This window comes from Fistularia commersonii, chromosome 34, assembly GCF_037954325.1.
Source record: "Fistularia commersonii isolate RoL2024-O1a breed Wild chromosome 34, RoL_Fcom_v1.0, whole genome shotgun sequence".
In the NCBI taxonomy this organism is placed as follows: domain Eukaryota; kingdom Metazoa; phylum Chordata; class Actinopteri; order Syngnathiformes; family Fistulariidae; genus Fistularia; species Fistularia commersonii.
Window position 1 is genome coordinate 2,968,142 of NC_141317.1, and position 14,372 is coordinate 2,982,513.

Genomic DNA, 14,372 nt, shown 5'->3' on the forward strand with positions numbered 1-14,372 from the left:
GAAGTGCATCATGGGATATCCCTCAGTAGAGCAAGCCTATGGCAGCATAACTAGCATAGCTATAAGCTTTCTCAAAAAGAAAGGTTTTAAGTCTATTCTAAAAAAAAAGGGGTGTCCTCTACCCACCCCGGGATGGTTATTGGAACGCTTCAGCTCCCCGATCTACTTTCAGGGACATCAGATAAATCATGATGGGCATAAAAACTTGGACCAAATGTAACAAGTGATTTAATTTAAGTGGGGTAAAATTGACATTTTATTTTGAAACATCAAGATATTGTGCAAAGGAAAAAAAAAAAAAAAAAGAGAACCGGTCAGAAAGAGTCACTGTTCTCTGGAAAATGGAGTTAGAGAAACATGTTGCTGTAATTAGTAAAATAAATAAATAGAAAAAAGACAGACATTTTTAAGCGTTGACCCTTCCGAACAATGTTCGCCTCTCACTTGCATACTATTGCAATATATTCAATGAAAAGGAGTCATTAAGGGAGTTGAACAAAGGTTTTATTGTAATTTCACAAAATATATCCTGACACAAACTTTTATATAAACAGCCCATGTTTTTAAATAACACTAATACGGTAGAATTAAATACCGTAGGGTAAGCAAATGAGCACAGTATGGCAACTATTCATACCATACTATGGCATGAAACAGGTAACAGGATGAAGAGCATCTGTGTGGTGTGTGGCGGTGACAAAGGGTCACTTCTATATAATTTAGAAATCACTCAAGAATGACCAAGTTAAAAAATGGGTAACGTACAGTGTCCGAAAACAATTTTGAGTAGAGTTTGACACTTTACCGGCTTCATATATAAAACAACAATGATGCTGTGAAATAAAACTAACCGTAAAGTGAAAACCTAGACAGTCATATCAAGCTGCTAAAGATTAGAAAAAAATAAAAATGCAATCATACCAGCAAAACATAACATGTGACTGCATAAGGAAAAATTTAACTGGATTTCAAATAACAAAAAAAAAAAAAAAAAAAATTTACATACAGTGGAACTGGCTCTTAGTTGTCTTCATTGGGCTATACTGTATCTTAAGGACAACCTTAGATTTCACTTTCACTTTTAAACTGGGATTTAAAGCAGAGGGAAGAAAAAGAGTTTAAGACTGTACTGTGAGCCAGGGTGAAATAAATAGAAAATAGTGTTTTACTTTTTGATAAATTAGTGTATTAAAACAAATTTGTGAATCGAAACAATGAGCCGTCTGCATCGGTTCAACACATTTCAAGCAGCATCAAGTTTGTTTTTTTTTAAGTTCTCACACATTTCACAACATGTTTGCAAACATATTAGTGCAAAAAAACAAAGAAATACAGCATTTCAAACACATGATTACAAATGTAGTTGCGTTCATGTACGACGTGCAGATGTCGACACAAGGAACCAAAGTCAGATCACACTAGTCAGTTGTAAAGTTTTCCCTCACCTGGAAAAATCCATGACATGTTCCCCACCCCCCGTAAAGCACCAGTTAACAATATGTGCCAGAGTCTAGAGGGAGTTCAGCATTCTGAGGAGCCAGAGAGCGACCCATTGTACCCAACCCAATGCAGAGCAGAGAGAGAGCAGCAAAGCCTTCTGTTCATCTCCAGGTGTGGTAGATGTAAAGGCCGGCAAAGAACAGGTTGGCGCTAAGGCTGACGAACAAGAGTCCCGGCCAGATTAGACGCTTCACAAAACCTGGCGATGCCAGAAAAGAAAGTCATGAAATTAAAATTCATCTGTCCATCATAATGGAAAAACTACAATTTTGCTAACGTCTCCTTGTTACAGACTGCCAACAAACTTTCCTGCTTAGTAGGTTTGCAATGAAATGTGGCAGCATAATTAAAGTGATGATTATACTGATCTGCCTGCTGTAACTGAAAACACTGAAAAAAGGGAAGTGTAAACAAAACCTAACATTTTGGGGCGCCCAGCATAGCAATCATTAGAAACTTATCATAAACCAGAAACTGTAAAGCGGGACCAAATAGGTTGATTAAACCAGGCCAACTTTCACATCTTGGTGACAGTCGCTTTATTTAGGAACGCCTATCTGTCTTGATGAAATTGAAACCCGCTTACCTTTCTGGGGAGGGGCGTTCTCCGGACCCTGTGTTGTCGTGCCAACCTGACAAGTGGAGGACCGGGAGGAGCTGCTTTGCTTCTCGTCATTCGCACCGTTTTCTCTCAGCACAGAACTCAGATCTTCAGTGAAACGGAAGAATCAATAAGCCAAATACAGGCGTTCAATGAGAGTTTATGAAGTTTGATTCAACAACCAGACCTTTAGTAATCATTTCCATTTACTTTTCATAAAAGGTCAACATTTTGGGGAAAATGGGTAGCAAAGCCCTTATGAAAAGGCTGAAAATGAACTGAAAGAGTTTCCTAACCTATCCTTTGAAAACTAAATATTTAAAAAAGCAGCGTAAAAGACAATACAGATGGGATTTAATTGAGTTTGAATCAAGCATTCTAAAAGAGACCTGGTGAACTGAAAATCTCTGGTTTACTCACCATTTTGGCTTTGGAAGGGCGATGTGTCCGGTGAAAACCGGCCGCTGTAAACCGAGGTCTGATCTACGAGAAAATTTGACAAGGACACTGGCGGCGACCGCAGGGGAGGTTCTGCCTCCTTCGAGAAGAGTCTGAGCTTTTGGCCGCTGATGTTGAGGCGAGCGGGGCTGATGAGAGGGCGGCGCTGCCTGACAGAGCTGGAGCTGGAGGTGACCGAACCGGCAACTGAAGGGGTCGGAGAGGGCCCTGGGGAAGATGGGCGGCTCCAGGACTTGAGTGAAAAATAATCTGTTCCCAAATAATTCAGTTTAAAAGGAGAAAGAAAATCAGTTGGAATATTTACACCCAATACCTAAGATATAAGTAAACAGAAAAAACAAGGATTCAAAAAAAAACAAAGTACTTGAATACCTGATGGCGTTGAGTCTTTGTATTGTGAGCCTGGTCTTTTTCCACTAAACAAGTAGTAAGAATCTGAAAATAAGATGAATACATTCACATTCCTCATGAACACAGGGTTTAGGAAATCAGCTTTCTGATTAACTAATTTTGGAGGTAGCTGGAAGAGCACTCAGTCATTATGTCGTGATGGCCTGTCAGTTTGGTTTATATTATCTGCCACCTAGTGTTGAAAATAGATAAGCGCAGCTTTAAATTTCAGTACTGGGCCATTGGGACTTCACGCCGGACAATTCTTTGCATGAACACAGCAACACCAAAATTAATTAAAGCTGCCATCATGGAGTAATGGAGACATATTTGGTGGGCTGTAACATCAGCAAAGTTACTGCGGTCAGAGAACAGTTGGGATACATTTAAGCCCCACCTTGAACCAGTGTCACGAATGAATGGACAGGCACGCAGCGACGGACATAGACATAAGCCAATGATTGAAGTAGAAATATCCAAAATATATTACGGGCACAATTATTTTTTTCTTCGGCAAACAACAAAAAAACAACAGGTTTGTTTAATTTAAGTTCGTCACACCTGTTTCCGATACCCCAGGCATTGTTAAACCTTAATTATAAAGCGCTTGTAAATATTATCTGAACACATCAACTCTAGGTGGCTCTGTGAGGCAGTAACCGATGGAAGAAGTATTACCAGCATAACATATTTCCACTTGCCCCAATTTTCTTTGTTTTAAGAGGTCTAGTGATGTGCGTTTAGCTGAAAGGAATTATTCAAATGTTACCTGTGCGTGTGAAGGAGGGCATGGTGCCAAGGCTAAGGGCCCTGCTGAGGCGACCAGGCAGAGAGGAGGGGGATGCCTTGCGCTCACGAGGAGTCTTCTGGGAGTTGATCAGCTTTGTGATGTTCGGGGGCGGAGCAGGCACAAAGGAGTCGGCGAGGTCGGCAGTAAGCAAAGGAGGCTGGTTGCTGAAGGGTCGGACTGCAGAGCTGCAGTATCTGCAACACAAGAGCAGGGACAGAGTCTACCACCTGATACACATCTTTATAAACTATCTAGGTGACACCGAAAACGCCAATGTTATACAGCTGTCAAGTTGACTGTCATAGAAGAGTATACGCGGAGGTGCACGTTAAATACATCAGGCAGTGTTCGACGGTTTCCATGTTTAACTGTGAATTTACTACAAGAACAAGCAGCCATGCCTTGGTAATTAGCCAGTGAATAACCATTGTAGCGTACAGCTTTGGCAACCACTGCTGACTGTTCCCTCTGAAAGTCTGCTGCAGCAGCTGGGCATCAGGCAGCAGCTGCGTGCAACTGCTAAAGAAACGCTCAAAGAAATGCTGCACAGACACACACACACACACACAATTGACCCTTTAAAAGCACCTCACAAACAATCACAATGCTAATCATAAACTGTCAAGTTCTATAATTTTATGGGGGGGAAATAGAAGTGCAGCACTCAAAGTAAACCTTTGAGATTTTCTTTGCAGTCCATGAACTTGTAAGTTACACAGAAACTCAAATAACAGGACACGACTGCATTGGTGAGAAGGAAGGAAAACAAGGGACATCCTTTCAGTAGCTCTTTATTACATTCCACGTACAAGAGGCATTCCTACAAAGAGTAACATAAAAAGCATATAAAATCCAATATCATCAAAAACAGCAACATAAAACATGGTCATGCCAGAGAAACCCTTTTAACATGGACTAAAGATCTCTTTGGAGCACTTTACAGAATATTAGTATAAATACATATACAAAGCCATCAATATAAGATGTTTTAGTATTCATAGTGTAGCTTATACTCAAAAAATTCTAAAAATCAAGTAAAAACAAAAGGCAAGATTTGGCAAGGTACCCCATTGCCCACCAGTGCTTTACTTTCTATATACGAAAGACGTACATTTCTAAAACTAATACATTTAAAATTGAATGCTACATAGTGTATCTCTATTATGAAATCGTTTTATTCACTACATTAGCAAATAAGGTAGTTCAACTTTCACTTTACTGATACTACTAGATGTGTGTGCCATGTAAAGCTAGAGCTGCGCTTGGCAACTTAAACCCAAAATAAGTGTTTAAAGGAGTGCTTCTAGAGTTTAATGCTTCACACGCTTTCAGGCTAACAGTCACACAGCTCATCAGGTGGACATCACCAAAACTCACATATACAGTCACATGATCAAGCAGTATGTAACTTTCACAGCAAAACAAAGAGAATGGTATTCATAGTAATGAAAATTTGTATCACAGAATGTAAAACTGTACAATTGTGGGGCTTTCTGACTTAGGGCACTATATTCATTTTTCCTTCTCATACTTTTTTTAGACTACTCAAAAGCTTAAAGAAAATGTTTTATAAGATTAAGAAGGCAGATATATATATTTGGTTTAAAGAAATGACCATTGATGTTCAATGTTCAAACGAGTTAAATAATCATATTCACAAAATACCGTTAACCATTCAGTTATTGCATGTGAATGTTTAAATAGGAATGAAATAGTCATATCAGCCAATGATTTAAGATGCAGTTAGCACATCTGAAATGTAATTCTCAGGTAAGTACCATTTTTTAAATGCTAAACCTCTTCCTAATCGGGACCACAACATCTGTATTTTAGTTTAGGTAACAACCAGTTCCAGAACATGTAACTGAATCCACTGGAGTACAGTTCTTTAAACTTCCATTTAATAAATGCCTTCCTCCAAAACTTGCCTTCAGAAATGAACTTTTTAGACGTGACACACTGGAAATGCTGGTCTGACAGCACTACGACATTGAGCGAATAACACAACAAGCAATTTCAATATTTACTGACTTACATTCACCAAATAAAGTCTACAGCTATTATTTCTAGTACTGTTGGATTGAAATATGAATTACAATCCAGTATTTCCTCTTCATTGGATACATTTCACATAACGGGGCAGGTTCTCAGATACAGTACAAAGAAAAAAGAAGGGTTAAATCATGCGTGTGCAGTTTAACAATTATGTTTGCAGCAGTGCGCTAAGAAAGAGCAATTCAGTATTGAAAGTTTTTTTTTAAATTAAGCTGCCGTAGAACTTCCAACTGCGATTGATAAAACAGTGATTAATATATTAGCACAAACTGATTTGTATCAAAAAACAGCAAGCCCTAAATCTCCAGGTTAATGGTGAGCAAGCATAAACCATGCAAAGCATGAAGGTCCAGTATTTCTGCTAAAACTAAAACAAATGGCGAAGAGCAGTAGAAGTTTAATGCCTTAAAAGAAAGCTTGGGATGTTGCTCTTAACATATATTCCAATAGCACAACACACCAACCACTTCAATCATTACTGGACTACTTTCAAGGTAGTCCGTTTTCTGATACTGGCACAAATATTTTTTATACAAATAGGCTAGATGTTACTAAGGGAACATTTTGTCCCGCTGAAAACCAAAAAGAATGAAATGCAAACCGAATGAACCACGGGCACCAGGTTGAAAAAGCTACAGCAGAAGAGCGATTGGGGGAGAGTGTGAATTGGACGACTGTTCAGTCTTACAACTACGCATAAAATTGTGCAATGCACCCAAAATGCATATATGTGTAGAAACCCTCCAACGTCTCCTTGAGAACTGATTGGGTGCTCTAGTGCTTCCACCAATACTCCACAGGAGGCCCTTTAGTAGCGCCCACTCAAGGTGGAAATGTGCAGTTATTCAACATTACTGTTCTTTGTTAAACCTAAAAACTGGCACTGCTCGGCATTAATCCAGCAGTGGAGGCAGTCAGAGCTGTATCAACCTGTTTTACCAAGACAGCCAGTACCATGGAACAAAACACAACTCAGAGTCTTGTTTTAAATGTCACACCTATCCTTCCAGGACAGTATTGTACAATCTACAATAAAGACAATGTCAATTAAATAAATGCAAGACTGTAGCAGTAAATAAGTAAGGCTGGAATGATTAAGGGCTGAATGGTGAAGGTAGAGTTTTGCAGACATAGTTACAAAATAAGGGGATTTGGATTAAAGAACACTAATGCGGGAGGATTTTGATCAAGAAGAACAAACCCAAGTGTAAAATTAGTATTTCATGCAATGAATTAGTAGGCAAATTATTTTAAACAAATAGTGTTAATAGAGAAGTGCAATCAAAACCACTCGGACGGTATTATACTAGTTAAATACTCCATGTTATAACTTTGTTGTATTGATATCTCATTTATTACATAAACATTCAACCTGAAATTAAAGCAATGATAATTGTGCCAAAAGAAATGGGATATCTGTAGTTTAATTATCTCATAGACATGATAGAATGAGGGAATTTTGGCACAATATCCTGGAATTTGTATCCAGAGAAGTCATCAAAAAAGGAAAAAATGTCAAGATGTTAAAGTGGTTTCTTTATAGTTATATTTTGTTTTCTTAACTCTTTCGAGGTGGTTCTTGTTTTTTTTTCTTCTCCCATTGAAACAAGAACAACGGGTATGTGTAATAACAGCAAAAACAAAACAAACAAAAAAAACACAACTTCCAAAGCTTCTTTTTTAAATAAAAAAAAAAACAACAATAGGCACAGCCACTGCACATATTGGGGAAATTTCAATGGGGCTGGGGGTTGGCTGTCTGTCATACATAATTTGCAATATTTTTTTTTGTTTCCATAATACATGTGTTGTGGCACTCAAGTGCTTTGGACTTCATAGCCCAGTCACTTTTCTACTTTGGTAGTTTTAGATCCTACTTTGTTTATCAAGCAGTGACTACTTTAAAAGAATCACTGGTCGAGTAACAGGCTATGATGTGCGGGGAAGAAAAAAAAAGGACCAAACATTATCCCATGTACTAGGCACAATTACAACATTACTGGCCGGATTCTGACCTTCCATATCTGCCTCTTCGTACACCCAGGGATTTGTGAGTTGTTACAGCACCCGCAAAGCTGACGAGGCAACAGAACGAGGTCGTAATCAGCTTGGCTCTGTCCATCCAGCTTGAGTCACCTCTCCAATAGCTCTCACTCAGGTGCAAGCATAGGATGAGGAGCCACAAGACAGAAACCACTGCATCGATTCTCCGCAATCTTAAAATAGAAAGAAACAAAAAATGTCTGTCACTCATGGTTGAAATAAACTAGTCAAAGAGTACCACGTCAAGCACTTACCTCATTGGTCCAGCAAGGAAAATGGCGATGAGACAAGTTGACAGACCGACTGAAACAACAGCCATCTGGTTGTTTCTTCCGTAATGCCACAAGAGCTCAGCATGTTCATTGACCGTGTCTGGAAGCAGCTCCAGCAGACTCTGCCAGATGTGCAGCTCTCCAATGGTCTGATTGACAGGGGAGGACTCGTTGCTGGGGCCCGGCTTTGGAGGGATGACTCCGCCACTCAGTGTTGGTGCCCCACCAGGAGACACTTGGCCAACCAATTCACAAAAAGATGAAGCAACTAGGAAAGCACATATAAGGAAAGCGACTGCTCGGAGCAGCACGACTCCAACAAGAGAAGAAGTCGGAAAGGAACCCTATGAGAAAGAGAGCATGACATCAGTGGTGATGTATACACATCCACAGTATTTTGGCAAAAGTGAAATGAATAAATAACTAACTAACTAAACAAATAAATAAATAAACATGCGCTTGAGAAAGTTTGGATTGCAAACACCTTTGCTTCGCGGTTTAGAAGTTAAACACATTTTTTACAAATCGGTAGGAATTTACAAAAAATGTGTCAAGAACTATTCTGATTTAACTGGACAGACAACCTACATTTTCACCATAAAATATAATCAAATGAGTTTATCATTAAAAAAATGCCCCCTCGAAAATCATTCTAGAATACAAAAGATGATGTGTAAAATATATCATATATCGATGATCAGGTAGCTGAGATTTGCAGGGTGGGCAATGTACGAGTTCCTTTGACCTAAAAACATTTTGATTTTATCATTTTACGTAAGCTTTTGGTGATATGGGAGCACAAGCAACAGCGCATGGTGGTTCATCTGGAAAGTATTCACACAGTTTGCTTGACTTAAGCCTGTAAATCTGGATTCCAAGTGGTTCTAACCTTTATGTAGCCCTTGATAGAATCTCTGGTACGGCGGAGCTGATGGCTTAGCAGCGCTGTCCTGAGCTGGCGGTTTTGGTACTTGATGTAGTACTCCACTGCTGCCTCACAGGGCCTGCATAACTTGTATGTTTGTTCCAGGTGATGCTTGTAAGCTTCAATCTCCTCATCGTAGTTCAGCTGTGGAAAGCAACAGAAAGCTTTGACTTTTAGCGTTTGGGGGCATATGTGGAAACAATACGTTCGGCAGCATGAGAAAGCAAAATACATACATCATCCCTCGGAATAAAAGAGGCCAGCTGCTTGATCTTTGTAGACTGGTTGTTATTGCACTTCCGGCACAAGAGCATCTGCGAGTTGACCCACTGTTGTGTCCCGGGTGACACGGACGAAGGGAGGCTACCGGACACTCCGTGGTTTAGATCTTCCATGTATTGAGCTGGTATGGGCTTGTTATAGTCTCCATTCTGACAGCGAATGGATGACAGTCAATGGGGACGGTGGGAACAGAGATTTTAATTGCATTTTGAATGACACATATGATGATATGTTGAAGAAGTCGCTATAAAAGGCGCCAAACTGAGGGGACTTACATCCTGAAAGCCATTGTACTGGTCACAATTGGGGCAGTCCCAGCAGTTCCTGTTGCCGTAGGGCACCACTGAGTCCTGATTGCAGAACCAGCAGTTTACATTCGCATGGGTTGGCTTCTTCCTGCACACACACACATCAAGTCTGTTACGTAAAATCTTGCTTGCGTTATCCTTGGATTTCTGTCCCGCACATTGTAAATGGTCACACTTTGCTGAAATCGATGTCCGATACATGGGTCGATTCCAAAAACCACCCGCACAACAAACTGAGGGGAAAACAAGAGTTCTTGTGGTAGCAAGAAGCTCACCTGTCACTTCGATACATGGTGGCATATCTTATGAAAGCTGCAGGCAAGATATTGAATTGCGCTCGCAAAGAGTGAAAATTATAGTCGGTCTCCATGTTGGTGTCACTCACACGGGAACGCTCAACTAGCATCGCGGCTAGCAAGCCTTAGCACGTTCGCGATTAAAAATTGGACCGCTACAAAAACTGGTATTATCTCCAACCTCGCATTTTATTTAAAGCGACGAAAATGTCAATGTCCGATGCACAATTCTTACTCCCGCTTAGCCAACTTGTTGTCACATAATGAGGGGGAAAGGCGCTTGCAAACATGTGTCGACGGCGAGAGGATGAAGTTAACTTACCGCGTAGCGATTTTGTAAATGAGTGCTCCGCCGGCGACGAACGCCGTGGCACTATACATCAGCTGAGGATATTCCACGAGGATGTGATTAAACGCCTCCATTCCTGTCGCGTCCGAGCGTGGAAACACACACGGGGGACGCGGTATTATCACGACAAACGATGCCGTGCGTGGAGCGCGCCGAGTGACCCCCCTTTGTTCACACCCATGTTACCGGAGGCGGAAGCTGCGTAACCAACGGGCCGCGTTCCAATACGGTTCAACTATTCCGCGGTATTTACTTTTTGCTGAAAACACCTCCGCACATGATAATTCCAACCGCGGATGTCGTTACTCCAAACACAAGTGTTTTTTGGTCAGATTGAATTGGTTTATTTTAAAAGGCGGGGAGGTAAAACGAGCGAACGAAAGTGAGATTTCCCGAGATTTTTAACGGTTCTGCGCACGTGAAGCGCCTGTTTGTCAAATGTGACGTCACGTACGTCACAATGTTATTAAGGAAGAAAAAAAAACAAAAAAAATCTTTATTTGTCCCCGAGGGGAACTAGGGTAGCGGCACCATATTGTGAACATTAAAGAATAAAATAAAAAAAAAAATCAAAATAAATATATTTTTTACTATTTCTACATATGTATAAATATATATACATATTTATGTGTGTGTGTGTGTGTGTGTGTATAAATAAATTACTTTACAGAATTTTGCAAATTGTAAGTGAGCTCGCTCTGCAATTGTATATGACATTACACCTGGCGGGTCAAGGCGGGTCAAGGCTGTTAAGGCGCTGAGGGGTTTGCAGGTTTGCTGAGAATTGAGGAGTTAGTTGGCTCCGGGGACAAAGATTGCCCTTGCAAGTGGGATTGTGGAGTCTGCAATCTGACGGCAGCCACTCGAAGGCCGGGTGTAAGATGTGGGACTGGTCTTAGAGCGTTTTTTTGGCTGTTTTTTTCTTCTCCTTGGTCTTCCCCGAGACCTCCTACTTGGAAGCTCCAATTCCAGAGTCCCAATATTCAAACTCCCCACTCTCAGTCCCAGACTCTTGCCTTTCCTCTTCTCTCTCTGCTTCAAAACACACCTTCCTCCTCTCCTCCTTTGACTTACAGTAGCCCAGTTTCCATTGGTTTCCTGTAGGTCATCGGAACCAATGGCGGTCGTTGTTAACCCGGGCCTCGACCCATCCGGTTTGATCTGGTTATTAGGATTGATTCGAATGTTCGGTTTTGGCAAAAGTTTTACGCCGGATGCCCTTCCTGACACAACTCTGCATTTATCAGAGCTTGGGACTGGCTTGGGGAGACACCGGCCAGTGCCGCCCAGAGGCTGCATTAATATTTTGACACATTCATAGTTGTAAAAATCTTCATTTACTGATGGTTTCTCACTTCAAACAAAACTTTGCACTTTTCTGGATGATAACTGTTTTCCTGTATGCTCTTCCGTGCACACTTGTAAATGTACAGCCACTGGATGACTGGAAAGTGTTGTGCACTTCGCGCTAACTTATGCCTTAGTTCCTTTTTCAGTCCTTGCTGCTGTTAGCACTGTCAGTCTCCCTACTGTGTGACTAATGAAGGAATATCCTGTTGTTTGACCTATCTGTTATTCATAGTATTATGATTATGATTATGATTATGATTATGATTATGATTGGCACCATCACTTCAGGTTTATGGGTAAAGTCAATGTGATACACCATCCCATCAATAATAGCCCATATGATGCACAAGTGTGAAAGTATAGCCTCTATAACATGTGAATCAGTGAAAACAAACATTTCCTGCAAAAATAACATTTTATTTATTTTTTTCTTTTAACAACAAAGTGAACGTTCAATCTTTGGATAACAAAAAACAACAACAACTCAGTGCCATGGAGTCTCCCACCTTTTTTTGCATAGATTCTCAGAGGTTTGAACAAAAAGTAAAGAAATAGATATAACAGTTTAGAACATAGGTAAACGTGAAAATTGCAGTTTAACACAGGGGGCACAACTTAAAAAAACAAAAACAACCCCGATTATCCGGCAGTTTTGATTTTTTTACCCCCTTTATTGTCATTCAGGTCAAACTTTAAACATTATTAAGACTATCCAATCGCGAAATTAACCTTTCAAAAAGACAAACGGATGACAGTGAAATCGTGAAAAGGTCAACTGGGTCTGACTGACAGATGCAAAAAGGAAAGCTACAGGGGAAAAAGCTGCGGGGTTATCCCGCCTTGGGAGAAACCGTTGTGCGGGATCAGGACGACCTGCTGCTGGTAGTAGGCGCTGAACGGGTGCGGGTGGAAGTGCTGTGCGGGGTAGTAGGCGCCGAGCTGGCCGGCGGGGGAAGCACCGCAACCCCGGGGGGAGTACATCGGCGGGGCACCGGACTGATCCGGACCCCAGGCGCCGCTCACACACGGCTTCAGGTAAAACGACTCCGGGTATTCCACCGGGACGGTCGGGGTTCGGCACGGTCTCCTCACCCTCCGCCGCCGGCGGTAGTTCCCCTTCTCGAACATGTCTCCGAAGGCCGGGTCCAGCATCCAGAAGTTACCCTTGTTCTCCCCCCCGCCGTCCCGGGGCACCTTGACGAAACACTCGTTGAGAGACAAGTTGTGGCGGATGCTGTTCTGCCATCCCTTCTTGTTTTTCTCGTAAAAGGGAAACTTGGAGAGGATGTAGTCGTATATCCCGCTCAGAGTTTGTCTCTTGTGCTGGCTCTCCTGGATGGCCATAACGATGAGAGCCACGTAGGAGTACGGCGGCCTCTCCCGGTGCGCAGCCGCCTCCTCCTCCTCCTCCTCCTGGTCGGCGTCTTCCCGGAGCTCCGGTGCCTTCTCCCCCGGCGCGTCCATGGCTGACAGCGGCGAAATACGAGCATAAGAGCCGCCCTCTGCCCGTGCAACAGTCTCCATCTCTTCCAGCGTCGATCGGGCCCTTTGAACATCCCTTCCAAATCTGGGAAAGTTAGATGAAAAGGGGCCCTACGTGCCTTGATCTGCGGCTGCTAAATTGTTGCACCAGGGTGACACAGGTGCACAGGGGAGGAGGCAGGTTTCAAAGACTGGAGGCAGGGAAACAAACCAAAACAATAATGAACACGCACTTTGATGGTGCAAACTTGACTGGGATGAAGAACAGCCTGGGAGAAAAGTCAAAACTGATTTTGGTTTTATGTGTCTGTATCATGAGATATAGTCTTGCTCTCATTGCGTATGTTTAGGCGCAAACCGTGCCAGTCCTTCTGCTCAGTTGTTTGGATTGCCAAAGAAAGAAAATGTATGTCCAAAGAATGATCAGCATCGCGTTCTGTTCCAGTTCATGCATGATATCATCCCTTCTAGTTTGTGAATTAGATCCCTTCTAGTTGGTGAAAAGCAAACATGATGTGTTTTGAGCTGTGTCACTGGGCCGAAGTGTAATCTAATCATCTGGGGCCAATAATCCAGTCCTACGAATTGATTGCCCTAAAAAATAGCCCCATGTTTATCTCTTGCAAATGGATGTGTTAGTATTAACAAAGTAAAATCCTGATGAATAAAAAAAATATATATCAACATGCACTTTTTCTCTTTCGTTGCCTTAAATTGAGTGTGTGATGTTGAACGTGGATACATTTCAATGCGATTGAATTCTGGCGTTGATTGACTATTTTCTCAACCTGCATTCATTACATTCCTGACTTATTCATTAGATCATATATTTGACGGAAGAACTCAATTGCATTTCAGATTTTTTGTGTTACTGTAAAATCCACATACTTTCAGGTGTAGCCACATGGGTACTTGAGGATGAAAAAAAAAATGAACAAAATGCTCTTGACTTGCAACAACCTGAAATGTACCAGCTAGTCATTCCACAAATACCCAATATGCACAGGTGATGGCTTCACAGTTCCGCTCCATGTTTTCCAAATTTCTTGACTGTTTCATTTAGAGCGGCATTCAAATGGGTAAATAGCAATCGAATCCTCTGAGATTGTTGCATCTGCGAAAACAAAGTGACACGAGAGATCTTTCTGAACTCTTGTAGTTCCAGGGTTACTCTTTAAGTGTGATCAAATGAGGTCTATATACTTTTTTGCATTATATTTGTGCTCATGCATCAGTTGTTTACACTAAAAGGTTAGATTGGTTGTGTTGG

At 41.5% G+C, this 14,372-nt stretch overlaps 2 protein-coding genes across 2 annotated transcripts; both read right to left on the reverse strand.

Moving 5' to 3' along the window:
* Positions 1-487: 487 nt before the first annotated feature.
* tmem201 (transmembrane protein 201) lies at positions 488-10,441 on the reverse strand. Its single transcript, XM_086141617.1, has 11 exons — positions 10,244-10,441; positions 9,593-9,713; positions 9,272-9,466; positions 9,000-9,179; positions 8,093-8,454; positions 7,811-8,011; positions 3,720-3,934; positions 2,933-2,995; positions 2,522-2,809; positions 2,087-2,209; positions 488-1,699 (listed from the first exon to the last, which is right to left on the reverse strand). Exons 1-11 carry the CDS (start codon positions 10,342-10,344, stop codon positions 1,602-1,604), a joined length of 1,947 nt encoding a protein of 648 aa, XP_085997743.1. The 5' UTR covers positions 10,345-10,441; the 3' UTR covers positions 488-1,601.
* A 1,986-nt stretch (positions 10,442-12,427) lies between these two features.
* Positions 12,428-13,144, reverse strand: foxl2l (forkhead box L2-like). The gene has a single exon (XM_086141116.1). It carries the CDS (start codon positions 13,142-13,144, stop codon positions 12,428-12,430), a length of 717 nt encoding a protein of 238 aa, XP_085997242.1.
* Between the last annotated feature and the right edge of the window lie 1,228 nt (positions 13,145-14,372).